The 15,158-nt window shown below is 43.9% G+C and overlaps 2 protein-coding genes across 5 annotated transcripts in view; one reads left to right on the top strand and one right to left on the bottom strand.

Moving 5' to 3' along the window:
* Nucleotides 1–4,440, bottom strand: part of SERF1B (small EDRK-rich factor 1B) — a 73,376-nt gene extending 68,936 nt beyond the window's left edge. The window contains exon 1 of one of the 2 annotated variants that reach the window (XR_013607057.1): nt 4,156–4,186. Coding sequence is in view for 1 of the 2 variants with exons in the window: in XM_078675288.1 (XP_078531414.1) it covers nt 4,156–4,162 (7 nt within the window). In the remaining variant the exon portion in view is untranslated. Of the gene's footprint in view, nt 1–4,155 lie in introns of both variants that reach the window. The other variant, XM_078675288.1, reaches the window with a different exon arrangement.
* An 88-nt stretch (nt 4,441–4,528) lies between these two features.
* The window catches only part of BDP1 (BDP1 general transcription factor IIIB subunit), a 1,449,812-nt gene continuing 1,439,182 nt past the window's right edge, over nt 4,529–15,158 (top strand). For 2 of the 3 annotated variants that reach the window (XM_078675286.1, XM_078675285.1), the window contains exon 1: nt 4,529–4,892. In XM_078675286.1, the coding sequence (XP_078531412.1) occupies nt 4,678–4,892 (215 nt within the window). In that variant the 5' untranslated portion in view covers nt 4,529–4,677. The remainder of the gene's footprint in view (nt 4,893–15,158) is intronic. The other variant, XM_078675287.1, reaches the window with a different exon arrangement.

Raw genomic sequence — 15,158 nt, 5'->3', positions numbered from 1 at the left:
AGCATCTATCAGAGCTACCACACACTCGGTATCATCCATTGACTCTTCCTTTAAATTTTGAATTGGCAATCGTGACAAACAATCAGCTCTGCAGTTTTTTCCTCCTTTGATGTGTTCAATCACATAATTGAACTCCTGTAATTTAGACATCAATCTCAGTAGTCTTGAGCTAGCATTTCCGTTGCCACGTCCCGTTCCATTCAGCATATAAACTAGAGGTTTATGGTCCGTCACAAGAGTGAAACTTTTACCCCATAGATAGTCTTTGAGCTTGTGCACAGCCCATACGCATGCCAAAGTCTCACGCTCAATGGTACTATAGTTTTTTTCCGTTTCATTCAGTCTCCTTGAAATAAAAGCAATAGTATTTTCCTCATTTCCAGATCTTTGACAAAATACAGCACCGATCCCTTCATTACTAGCATCTACAGTCACTATATTCATTAATTGTGGATCATAGGGTTTCAGTGCAGGTGCAGTAGCTATTTCCTCCTTCACTCTTTTGAAAGCTACTTCCTGCTCAGTCGACCATTTGAACACAGCATTTTTTCTCAAAAGCATCCTGAGTGGTTCAACTTTTTCAGAATAGTTCTGCAAAAACCTGGAATAATATTCACTGAGTCCCAGAAAACTTTTAAGAGCATCTTTATTGCTTGGTTCCGGAGCATCCCTTATGGCCTGAACAAGGTCATCCTTAGGATGAATTCCGTCTGCAGACAACACATGCCCCAAGTATTCAATTTCACTTGTCAGGAATTTACATTTGTCTTTTGACACAGTCATGCCTCTCTTTTTAAGGACACCCAAAACCTTGTCGATTAGTTGCAAATGCTCCTTTTCAGTTCCCGAATGCAAAAGAATATCGTCCTGAAAGGCTTCAACACCTTTCATTCCACCAAACAGCAAGTCCATAAGTTTTTGAAACACTCCTGAAGAGGATGCTAACCCAAAAGGTAACCTCACATACCTGAAAGCTCCGTAGGGTGTAATAAAAGTAGTCAGCTCCTTAGACTTCTCAGATAGACAAACCTGATGGTAGGCAGCTCTTAAGTCAATTAATGAAAAAAATTTGGAACCGGACACCGATTGGAGGATGTCCTGAATCTTAGGTAGTGGGTGACAATTCACTAAAATGTTCCTATTTAAAGATCTCAGGTCCACACACAACCTGATGTCTCCCGTTTTCCTCTTCTTGGAAACGACAATTGCAGAAATCCATTCGGATTCTTCCGCTTCTTCAATCACACCTTCCTTGGTCAGTTTCTCTAGAACATCTTTAAGCTCCTTTTTGATTGACAAAGGTACAGTTCTCACCTTATGTTTGCATGGCATGGCACCCTCTTTCAATTTTATATCATGAGTAAAACCTTTGACACACCCAATACTGTTTTTGAATACATCAACATGTTTACCCAAAATGCTTTTCAAATCAGAATAATCACTCTCAACAGTTATATTATCAACCCAATCATCTCTTAAAATAACTGGATCCTTGGCTCCTGGTATTAATATGACACCTAACTGGGCTAGATCTCTCCACCCTACCAATATCCTCCCCTTTTCAGCTACATATATTTTGGTATCAATGGACCTACCCCTGAAAGTCACTGTGTCATTGAAGTAACCTAGCATGTTAATCTCCTTCTCACCAAACGCCTTGGGGTTAATATCAGAATCAGTGAGTGGTACATTTTTCCATTTCTCCTCATATAGAACATCAGAAATTGTTGTTATAGGTGCACCTGAGTCAGCAGTAAACTTGAGCTCAACATTTCCTATTTTAACATCCCCAATGGGACCTACAATTTTACCATCTATCATTTCAACATAAAGAATGATATTCGAACACATTTCCTCATCAAAACTTCCCACCATGTTAATATTCATGTTGTTACCAAATGACTTGGACTTACATAAAGTAGAATAATGGCCATATTTTTTGCATTTTACGCATTTCTTTCCAATAGCGGGACAATTTTTGTAATCCGCTAGATGATCATTGGATCCACATCTAAAACAACTCATATGCTTACCTCCTAATTTCTTATCCCACACATTCTTTCCAAAAGTCTTACCATCACTTTTCTTTTTGTCCTGTAAATAAAATACATTAGTGTTATTCCCAGCATGAGATAATTCTCTTGTAGATACAAGTGACCTTTCTATACCCCTAGCAATATCTAAAACTTCCTGCAACGTAGGTCTTTTGCAAGCCAGCAACCTTTCCTGGACTTTCTTTGAGAAACAATAGAAAACGATCTGATCTCTAATGTAAATATCAGTCATTTCATCATATTCACATTCAACAGCAAGTATCCTCAGACAAGCTGTATACTCATCAACAGTTTCCCCTTCCTGTTGCTTCCTTAAAGCAAACCTATGTCTCGCCACCATTATATTATTTTCCTCATCGAATTGTTTTTCAAGTCTTTTTAAGGCTTCATCATATTCATTCATGGGTATAAAAACTCCAGGTGGGTTTTCAAATTCAGGCAGACTGTCGAAAACGTCCTGTCCAGCCTTCCCCAATAGGCCAAACAATAAGGAACATTTCCTCTCTGCGTCAAAAGCTTTCCCATCAATGGATATTATATAGTTTTCAAAAGCCCTTTTCCATTTCTTCCACTTCATAGTGGGTTTGCCAGGCTCTTCTAAGAAACGGGGTGGTGCACAAATATTGTTGCTCTCAGCCATGTTTCCTTGTGTAAATATTGCCAATGAAAATATTTGTATCCTCAAAAAATTAATAATCACAACAGTACTTGTTCCAAAATATTTAATTGCTCAGATTAAGAAAAGAATATAATCTGTTTGAATTATCACTTCACCAGAGTTAATTTCACTCCAAACTTGAATAAAATAACATCAAAGTCAGTGCTCTGTAAGAGTTTCCAATAACTCCCGATGTTTTTAGTAAGAAGCAATTTCAAAATGGCCACACGCTGCCATGTAATATGACGATTTGCTTGAGAGAACCAATCAAAACTGACGAAGTGCCTCCCAGAATGCCTCACGCGTCATAGCTGAGGAGATTGTTAAACTCAAGTGAACGCCTGCTTCTGACTGGCCTGTGCGTCAGCAAGTAAGTTCACTTTTCATCACATAACGCCGATTGTTTCCTCTGCGCTCGCTTCAGCTTCGTCAATTACACTCTCAAACACAAGCTTGACTTGTTTAGAATGATCACACACAGCCGCGATGACTCCGAATGCAGTTCAAGTTAAGTTCAATGAGCGCTCGCTCAAATCTTGACTCACGCCGTTAAATCCTTCAATTGAAATAGTTAATGAAGCGCTTCCAGCGACACCACATGCGCGTGGCTAAACTCACACTGAGAAGTATACAGCAAGTCCGCTTTACCTCATTTACGTCATGACAGGTTTCATCAATCAAACCTGGTCCGACAGGAATTTTCAAAAAAATACCCGCAGGTCCTTTAAACGATCTCCCGTCCTCGTCGCCAATTGTAGTGTGACATAGTAGAGAACACAAGGTGAATGTCACAAGAATGTAGTTTAATAAAGTAAAAGGACCCGCAGGGAGCGGAACAGATTAAACAAGCAATTAAGGGCGCCAGCTGTTAAGTGGTTGACAATGACAGCTGACGTCATATAAATAGTCAATGAACATTCCATGATCTGTCATAGGATGCCAGATCATGGAGATAGAAAATGCACTAATGTTATTACAATTGGAATACAATGCAGGAAGTACAACAATTTGTCACATATGTTTATATTTTTGCTTATACATCCTGTGCTTGCTGTGTTTGAAATTGTGTTCCTTTTGCCTGCGTTGTTTTGATTCTATGGCCTGCTATTGTTCGCCAGGAAGTTCTTTAGTCATTGTAAAATGTGTCATATTTATTCTTACTTTTGCTTATACAGTCTGTTCATGCTATTTTTGTTTGCTCTATTCCTGCAACAGTTCTCTCATGTAACGTAATGGGTTCTACTGTACAGTGCTCCGACACCTTCGGGAGAAGTCCGCGCTTTAAAAAATGCATTAAATAAATACGGTCCCTCGGTCACCTTCCAATGCAAACGACCCAAAAGGAAGTAGAGAGAAGCAGAGCTGGGACTGAGTAAGTGGCATGGGCCAGGAGAAACCGCCGACTCTGTCATAACGAGATCCACCGCTCTTAGAGATACTCACGGGCCATGGTTGCTCTCGGTCGGACGCTCTGTAGCAGAAGCAACCCCGCACGTCCGCTGCCGCCGCAACGAAACAACGTCTGAAGCCGGACGCGCCGAATAGAAAGTTCTAGAGACTAATCTGCGAAGGCTCCGCCCACGGCGCCCAGGCTCGGCGAGGCCACACTCACGAAACACCCGGAGAAGCTGAACCGGCCCCCAACAACAGCAGTTGCTTTGTAAACATTGGTCCGCATCGAGACATATTTAGTGTAGTGGCTGAGTCGGAATACAAGCGTTCCTCGGTGACTCGAAATGTTATCGGTTTCCAGGGACTGCTTTACCCCCCCTCCCACCTTCTGGAACGTAGAAAGCGTGCGCCGTCTAATGACGTCATTACAAGCGAGCCGCAGCTCGCCCATGTGACCCAGGCTGTCATGGACTCTACCTGGTTTGTTGATTCCGGTGGCAGGAGGCAGCCTGTGAAAGGAGGATAGCTCGGCAGTTGCTGGATGTGCCGCGTGCCTCTTGTTTGCGAGTGGAGATGTTCCGTAGGTCCAGGCTCAGTGTCAAACCCAACGTTAAACCTCCTGCAGGATGTAGAGGTGGCCCCGCGCCTCCCGTCCCTGTTGCTCCTCAACTAGCACTCGTCCAGAGCACCACCCCTGATCTACCACCGGCACGTGAGAATGAGAGTCCGCCCTGTGACAGCCTGCAACATCCCATCGAAGAGGCCAACAACAGCCCCAGTACCCAAAGGTGAGTAGATCTGCTGAACACGAGTAAAGAGGTGAGCCTGAGTTTCAGGCGTAGTGGGCATACTACAATAGAACTTTGTATACACACCCAGAGCATTGTAATATTGCATTTTCCCGTTCCTCGAACCAGGTACACTGCAGCATCGTTGCACAGACAGGGCTTAGAGAACAACAAGGCACGCAATTGCAACCACACTGCAAACAGACTGGATCCAGTTACAATACATCTGGAAAACATGCAGGGCCCCTGTGAACACGATAAGTGCCTAGTACAGGGAAAATAACAATTGGGAAAACAAAGCCTAAGCGAGGCGATGGAAACTTAGTGCTAGAAAGGCAAAAGTCAAGTTACACACATGCACAAGTACTGTCAGATTTTTATGTGTATTATATAGAAAAATATATTTTATGCTTTTCGTTATCTTTTGTTAAAAAATGCATAAAGTTACCATAAAGTGACAATTGTTCATGTAGGATTATAGATATTTTACAAATCAAGATTAATATTGCTGATACTTTCAATAATTTTTTTTCATCAATCAGGACATATTACATGTTACAAGTACATGTTTTAATTCAAGTTTTTAAATTCTGGACATATAATCACATCAGAAAAACTTCTAATTAATCCTTTCATACATGGTGGAATATGGTATATATAGAAAGAACTGGCTGTATGTTGGAGCAATGCGCGTTTCGGCAAAGCCTTCTTCAGGGTTCCATCTCAGTAAATACTGAAAAAAATAAATACAACAGAACCTATGTCAACTGCCAATTACCATTGCATCTAAAAGTATTTTATTAGAAATAAGAATGGAGAGGATGAGCCAGGGAGGGGGTGGGAGAGAAAAATGATATCCATATTGGTTCCTTATCCCAAGTCTCTTTTGCCTTTTTTTTTAGGTCTCGCCTATGCAGCACGCATGCGCTGCTTAGGCAAAAAGACCTTTAGCTGTCGCTTTGACTTTTCAGCCAAAAACGTGCACGCGTTCAATTGCCTTCAATGGCAACGCGTGCTCATGTGGCGATTCACTTGCGGGAGCGCGCAGCGCTATATGTTATCAATTATCGCGGCTTCCGCAAGTGAATCACGCAGGCCCCCTCCTCTCTCCCCTCCCCCTGCAGCCGCGCACGCTTGTTTTCCCCAGCAATTGAAAAGATGATGTATTCCATCCCCCGGGGCCTGCTCTGCATGTTCAGAGTGTGCCATTTAGCATTTAAATCCGATCACATCAGGCTCATGAATTAAGTTCCAGAGGCAGCCTGGCCAATTGATCACACGAGGCGACGCCCGTGCGGGCCAGAGGATAAAACCGGCAATTAGTGCTGTGGCCGGCCGCCGAACGTCGGGGGCGAGCTCTTCACTCAGAGGCCCCTTCGCTCCTTCTACATTTCGATGCACGTTCACAATTCAGTGCCATTGAACACAGATTTTAAGGGCAGATCAGGTCTGCCGGGACTATCCTGCCTCGTGTTTACACACTGATTTTACATCAGCTTTGGCTTTGTTGTAGCGTCTCAATAGGCAGGGTTGCATCTCTAGTAAGAAGCGCTACACACATGTTAGAGTAACTTACAAGCTGGAGTCTACTCTAAGGTTCTCCATTCTGTTTAAGGCGTGTGTATCACTTATTTGCAGTAGCTCTACGTGGATCAGCAGACAGTTTTACATATTGCATGTAGCATTTCTGTAGTTCTTTCCTACATCTTGTTGAGACCCCAGAGCCCTTTCTGGCGTGTCAAGTAAGCAGCTGCTTCGATTGTTGTGCATGGCTGCAGAAGGCTATTGGTGAAAGTTTCACCTGTGACTATTGTTTTGTGATGTGTGTGAAACCCACATTCTGTCCTACAGAGGTGCTGAGCAGTTTCTTACGCATGGAGCAGAATGCAAAGGGAGTGTGATGGAGGCACCCTATATAAACCATTATGACTTGTTCTTTGAGAGTATGTTGAGTCCTGATTTTGCGAGCAGCTGAGTGGTTATTGCTATTCTGAATTCAGGTGTTTGTTGATGATCTTTAATCTCTTTCAGAGCGTGTTCCAAAACTTAAATAGATTAGATTCTGTTTGTGCTTATCCCTCTCTAAAACCTACTGACACTGCTACTTACCCAGCATACCTGCATTGTATACCATGCCACACTGCTCGCACCCTGATCAACGTCTCAGTCTCAGAAGTGGTAGTCCCCCCCCACCCCCCTGACTGGAGAAGAAGGTAATTATCACTCCCCTTGCTTTAAAATAACAAGCATTGGCATAGCCAATATGTCTCGTTTTTGGACCTTAGAAGTGTTTAGCCATGCAACAGTTGATGTTGTTGCACCAAGGATATTGTCCTACATAACTAAATACTTATAAGGTCCCAAAAGCTAGACCTTTTGGCTATGCCAATGCTTGTTTTTCTTTACAACAGTGTGTGACTATAGGCGCTCCTCCCCTCCCGCGAAAAGGCTCATGGGGCACTAGTAGGGTATTAATGATGTAGGTGCCTTCTTGGTATGTGTAATTTAATGTGAGAACATTCCACATCAAACTAGGTATAGGTGGCCGGGATCCTATCTGGTGTGATCTGATCTCTAGACACATTTTAATCAACAAGAGAGAGTGGGTTTCTTGTTATATGTTGTAATGTAAAGCACTGTTTTTTGTTTGTTGGCATTGGGCAGCACAGCACCAACACACAGTCATGATGAGATGAATGTAGAGAAAAATATATCCCTACTCTCGATAAAATATATCACTTCTCTTACAGAGTATCATCACAGGGTTGTTGTGTTTAATAGACGTTACTCATGTAGTGCAACCTAATGATGTTTTTCTCTTCCAGACCAGTTTAAAGAAGCGTACTGATTAGGGTATAGAATTGAGTGCATGTCAATTTATATGCACACTGTTCTCCGAGTAAAAGACCACTTTTCTGTTTTAAAAATTAGAGTGCATAGGGATCTGTTTAGGTCCTGAGGAGAAGTCAAGGGGATGACTTTGAAACATGTCAACAAATGAGGTGTTAGCCCATTGTAGCATAGAACCTGTTTCCCCATTTTTAGGTCGAGCTGGCGTTGGAGCGCGAAGCGCTCCCGCCAGCGATACTATAGTCACCTTCCTCCCTGTCAAGGGAGTAACAGCTGTGAACGAGCCCGATACAGACCTGGGCACGAGCCGACCCAGGTCTGTGAACGCGCTTCAAGGTTGAGCAGCTTGTGCACTTTGTTGGACGTCAGGCGCCGCAAGCGCTGCCAGACCAATTATCCCAGCATGAAACTCTACTTCCTGAGCCACAAGACCAATTATCCCAGCAGGAGTCTCCACTTCCTCAGGCGCTGCAACAATTATCACAGCATGAGACCCACTTATCACAGCATGTCAACAGGCGCCCCAGGCTGCTGGAGCACTCAACTATAATTAATGTGCAGTTGAGTGCTCCAGCAGCGTGGGGCGGCTCTCTGCATGCTGTGATAATTATCACTTTGGGGCCTCATGCTGTGATAATTAGGGCGGCATGCTCTATTTGCAGCACTGAACATTTTCAAAGAAGGCATTGGAGACACTCACCCTCACTAACCCTCACTCGCCCTCACACCCCCTGACCCCTCACACACCTCCTCACCCTCACACCCCCACACACCCTCACATACCCTCACACACCCTCACTCACCCTCACACACCCTCACACACCCTCTCACCCTCTCACCCTCACACCCCCACACCCCCTCACCTTCACACCCCCTCACCCTCATTCACCCCCTCACCCTCATTCACCCCCTCACCCTCACACCCCCTCACCCTCACACTGCCTCACACCCCCTCACACCCCTCACCCTCACACCCCTCACCCTCACACCCCCTCACCCTCACACCCCCTCACCCTCACACCCCCTCACCCTCACACACTCTCACCCTCACACACTCACCCTCACACACTCTCACCCTCACACCCCTCACTCACCCTCACTCACCCTCACACACCCTCACTCACCCTCACTCACCCTCACACACCCTCACACACCCTCACTCACCCTCACTCACCCTCACACACCCTCACTCACCCTCACTCACCCTCACACACCCTCACTCACCCTCACACCCTCACCATCACACCCTCACCCTCACACCCCCTCACCCTCACACCCCCTCACCCTCACACCCCCTCACCCTCACACCCCCTCACCCTCACACCCCCTCACCCTCACACCCCCTCACCCTCTCACCGTCACACCCCCTCACCCTCACACACCCTCACCCTCAAACACCCTCACCCCCCTCACTCACCCTCACACACACACCCTCACATACCCTTACCAGCATAGCATAACATAGCATAGCATAACGAAACACAGCATAGCATAGCATAACAAACAAAAGCATAGGATAGCAAAAGCACAGCAAAACAAAGCATAGGATAGCAAAACACAACAAAACATAGCATAGCAAAACACAACAAAGCATAGCATAACAAAACACAACAAAACACCATAGCATAGCAAAACAAAGCATATCATAGTAAAACAACAAAACATAGCATAACACAACAAAACATAGCAGAACAAAACATAGCAGAACAAAACATAGCATAACAAAACATAGCATAACAAATCATAGCATAACAAAACATAGCATAACAAAACATAGCATAACAAAACATAGCATAACACAGCAAAACATAGAATAGCATAACAAAACAAACCATAGCATAACATAACAAAGAATAGCAAAACAAAACATAGCATAGTAAAACAAAACAAACCATAGCATAACATAACAAAGAATAGCAAAACAAAACATAGCATAGTGAAACAAAACAAAACATAGCATAGCATAACATAATACAACAAAACAGCAGAACAAAACAGCAGAACATAGCAAAACATAGCATAGGATAGCAAAACAAAACATAGCATAGAAAACATAGCATATCATAGTAAAACAACAAAACATAGCATAACACAACAAAACATAGCAGAACAAAACATAGCAGAACAAAACATAGCAGAACAAATCATAGCAGAACAAAACATAGCATAACAAAACATAGCATAACAAAACATAGCATAACAAATCATAGCATAACAAAACATAGCATAACAAAACATAGCATAACAAAACATAGCATAACAAATCATAGCATAACAAAACAGCATAACAAAACAGCAGAACATAACAAAACATAGCATAACACAGCAAAACATAGAATAGCATAACATAACACAACAAAACAGCAGAACAAAACAGCAGAACATAACAAAACATAGCAAAACAAAGCATAGGATAGCATAGCAAAACATAGCATAACATAACTTAAAACAAAACATAGCATAGCAAAACATAGAATAGCATAGCATAGTAAAACATAGAATAGCATAACATAACACAACAAAACAGCAGAACAAAACAGCAGAACATAACAAAACATAGCAAAACAAAGCATAGGATAGCAAAACAAAACATAGCATAGCAAAACATAGCATAACAAAACACAGCAAAGCATTACACAGCAAAGCATAGGATAGCAAAACACATCAAAGCATAGGATAGCAAAACCCAGCAAAGCATAGGATAGCAAAGCATAGGATAGCAAAACACAACAAAGCATAGGATAGCAAAACACAGCAAAGCATAGGATAGCAAAACACAGCAAAGCGTAGGATAGCAAAACACAGCAAAGCGTAGGATAGCAAAACACAGCAAAGCATAGGATAGCAAAACACAGCATAACATAGCGCATAACATAGCGCATAACATAGCGCATAGCGCATAACATAGCGCATAGCGCATAACATAGTGCATAACATAGCGCATAACATAGCGCATATCGCATAGCATAGCACATAGCATAGCGCATAACATAGCGCATAACATAGCGCATAACATAGCGGATAACATAGCGCATAGCGCATAGTCTAGCGCATAACATAGCGCAACACATAGCGCATAACATAGCGCATAGCGCATAACATAGCGCATAACATAGCGCATAACATAGCGCATAGCACAAAGCATAGCACATAGCATAGCGCATAACATAGCGCATAGCACAAAGCATAGCGCATAGCACATAGCATAGCACATAACATAGCGCATAGCGCATAGCATAGCGCATAACATAGCGCATAGCGCATAACATAGCGCATAACATAGCGCATAGCATAGCGCATAACATAGCGCATATCGCATAACATAGCGTATAGCGCATAACATAGCGTATAGCGCATAACATAGCGCATAGCGCATAGCATAGCGCATAACATAGCGCATAGCATAGCGCATAGCATAGCGCATAACATAGCGCATAGCATAGCGCATAACTTAGCGCATAACATAGCGCATAGCGCATAACATAGCGCATAGCATAGCGCATAGCATAGCGCATAACATAGCGCATAACATAGCGCATAGCGCATAACATAGCGCATAACATAGCGCATAACATAGCGCATAGCGCATAGCATAGCGCATAACATAGCGCATATCGCATAACATAGCGTATAGCGCATAACATAGCGCATAGCATAGCACATAACTTAGCGCATAGCATAGCGCATAACATAGCGCATAGCGCATAACATAGCGCATAACATAGCGCATAGCATAGCGCATAACATAGCGCATAGCATAGCGCATAGCATAGCGCAACATAGCGCATAGCATAGCGCATAACATAGCGCATAACATAGCGCATAACATAGCGCATAACAGCGCATAGCGCATAACATAGCGCAAAGCACATAACATAGCGCATAGCATAGCGCATAGCATAGCGCATAACATAGCGCATAGCATAGCGCATAACATAGCGCATGACGTAGTGCATAGAGCATAGCGCATAACATAGCGCATAACATAGCGCATAACATAGCGCATAACATAGCACATAACATAACGCATAACATAACGCATAGCGCATAACATAACGCATAGCGCATAACATAGCGCATAACATAGCGCATAACATAGTGCATAGCGCATAACATAGCGCATAGCATAGCGCATAACATAGCGCAACATAGCGCATAGCGCATGACATAGCGCATAACATAGTGCATAACATAGCGGATAGCGCATACCATAGCGCATAACATAGCGCATAACCTAACCTAACCAAGCATAGCGCACAACCTAACCTAACCAAGCATAGCGCACAACCTAACCTAACCAAGCATAGCGCACAACCTAACCAAGCATAGCGCACAACCTAACCTAACCAAGCATAGCGCACAACCTAACCTAACCAAGCATAGCGCACAACCTAACCTAACCAAGCATAGCGCATAACCTAACCTAACCAAGCATAGAGCATAACCTAACCAAGCATAGAGCATAGCCTAACCAAGCATAGAGCATAGCCTAACCAAGCATAGAGCATAGCCTAACCAAGCATAGAGCATAGCCTAACCAAGCATAGAGCATAGCCTAACCAAGCATAGCATAGCTTAACAAAACACAACAAAACATAGCATAACAAAACAAAACAAAACATAGCATAACAAAACAAAACAAAACATAACAAAACATATCATAGCCTAGCAAAACATAGCATAGCATACCAAACACAACAAAACATAGCATAGCATAACAAAACATAGCAAAACAAAGCATAACACACACCACACACACACAACCACGCACACACAACCACACCTAACTATCTATCTATCGCCCTCACTCTATCTATCGCCCTCACTCTATCTATCGCCCTCACTCTATCTATCGCCCTAACTCTATCTATCTATCGCCCTAACTCTATCTATCTATCGCCCTAACTCTATCTATCTATCGCCCTCACTCTATCTATCGCCCTAACTCTATCTATCGCCCTCACTCTATCTATCTATCGCCCTCACTCTATCTATCTATCGCCCTCACTCTATCTATCTATCGCCCTCACTCTATCTATCTATCGCCCTCACTCTATCTATCGGCCTCACTCTATCTATCGGCCTCACTCTATCTATCGGCCTCACTCTATCTATCGGCCTCACTCTATCTATCGGCCTCACTCTATCTATCGGCCTCACTCTATCTATCGGCCTCACTCTATCTATCGCCCTCACTCTATCTATCTATCGCCCTCACTCTATCTATCTATCGCCCTCACTCTATCTATCTATCGCCCTCACTCTATCTATCTATCGCCCTCACTCTATCTATCTATCGCCCTCACTCTATCTATCTATCGCCCTCACTCTATCTATCTATCGCCCTCACTCTATCTATCTATCGCCCTCACTCTATCTATCTATCGCCCTCACTCTATCTATCGCCCTCACTCTATCTATCGGCCTCACTCTATCTATCGGCCTCACTCTATCTATCGCCCTCACTCTATCTATCGCCCTCACTCTATCTATCGCCCTCACTCTATCTATCGCCCTCACTCTATCTATCGCCCTCACTCTATCTATCGCCCTCACTCTATCTATCGCCCTCACTCTATCTATCTATCGCCCTCACTCTATCTATCTATCGCCCTCACTCTATCTATCTATCGCCCTCACTCTATCTATCTATCGCCCTCACTCTATCTATCTATCGCCCTCACTCTATCTATCTATCGCCCTCACTCTATCTATCTATCGCCCTCACTCTATCTATCGCCCTCACTCTATCTATCTATCGCCCTCACTCTATCTATCTATCGCCCTCACTCTATCTATCTATCGCCCTCACTCTATCTATCGCCCTCACTCTATCTATCGCCCTCACTCTATCTATCGCCCTCACTCTATCTATCGCCCTCACTCTATCTATCGCCCTCACTCTATCTATCGCCCTCACTCTATCTATCTATCGCCCTCACTCTATCTATCTATCGCCCTCACTCTATCTATCGGCCTCACTCTATCTATCGGCCTCACTCTATCTATCGGCCTCACTCTATCTATCGGCCTCACTCTATCTATCGGCCTCACTCTATCTATCGGCCTCACTCTATCTATCGGCCTCACTCTATCTATCGGCCTCACTCTATCTATCGGCCTCACTCTATCTATCGGCCTCACTCTATCTATCGGCCTCACTCTATCTATCGGCCTCACTCTATCTATCGGCCTCACTCTATCTATCGCCCTCACTCTATCTATCGGCCTCACTCTATCTATCTATCGCCCTCACTCTATCTATCGCCCTCACTCTATCTATCGCCCTCACTCTATCTATCTATCGCCCTCACTCTATCTATCTATCGCCCTCACTCTATCTATCTATCGCCCTCACTCTATCTATCTATCGGCCTCACTCTATCTATCGGCCTCACTCTATCTATCTATCGCCCTCACTCTATCTATCTATCGCCCTCACTCTATCTATCTATCGCCCTCACTCTATCTATCGCCCTCACTCTATCTATCGCCCTCACTCTATCTATCGCCCTCACTCTATCTATCGCCCTCACTCTATCTATCTATCGCCCTCACTCTATCTATCTATCGGCCTCACTCTATCTATCTATCGCCCTCACTCTATCTATCTATCGCCCTCACTCTATCTATCTATCGCCCTCACTCTATCTATCGCCCTCACTCTATCTATCGCCCTCACTCTATCTATCGCCCTCACTCTATCTATCGCCCTCACTCTATCTATCTATCGCCCTCACTCTATCTATCTATCGCCCTCACTCTTATCTATCGCCCTCACTCTTATCTATCGCCCTCACTCTTATCTATCGCCCTCACTCTTATCTATCGCCCTCACTCTTATCTATCGGCCTCACTCTTATCTATCGGCCTCACTCTTATCTATCGGCCTCACTCTATCTATCGGCCTCTATCTAACACCCTCACTCTATCTATCTATCGCCCTCACTCTATCTATCTATCGCCCTCACTCTATCTATCTATCGCCCTCACTCTATCTATCTATCGCCCTCACTCTATCTACCGCTCTCACTCTATCTACCTATCGCCCTCACTCTATCTACCTATCTATAGCCCTCATTCTATCTATTTATTTAGATACTGATCGCCATCACTCTATCTGTCTAGCTATCTATCGCCCTCCCTCCTATCTATCGCCCTCCCTCTATCTATCTATCGCCCTCACTCTATCTATCTATCGCCCTCACTCTATCTATCTATCCCACTCACTCTATCTATCGCATCACCACAGCATCACTCAGCACCACCACAGCATCACTAAGGGGCACAACAACATCACTATGCGCTACCACAGGATCATTGAATGCCACAGCATCACTAGTCGCCACCACAACATCACTCAGCGCCACCACAGCATCAATCTGTGCAACCATTCAACAACAACTGGGTCAAATA

This window comes from Lissotriton helveticus, chromosome 2_1 (assembly GCF_964261635.1).
Source record: "Lissotriton helveticus chromosome 2_1, aLisHel1.1, whole genome shotgun sequence".
Classification (NCBI taxonomy): domain Eukaryota; kingdom Metazoa; phylum Chordata; class Amphibia; order Caudata; family Salamandridae; genus Lissotriton; species Lissotriton helveticus.
Note: the sequence above shows the minus strand (reverse complement) of the source record. Positions and strands in the feature narration are given on the sequence as shown.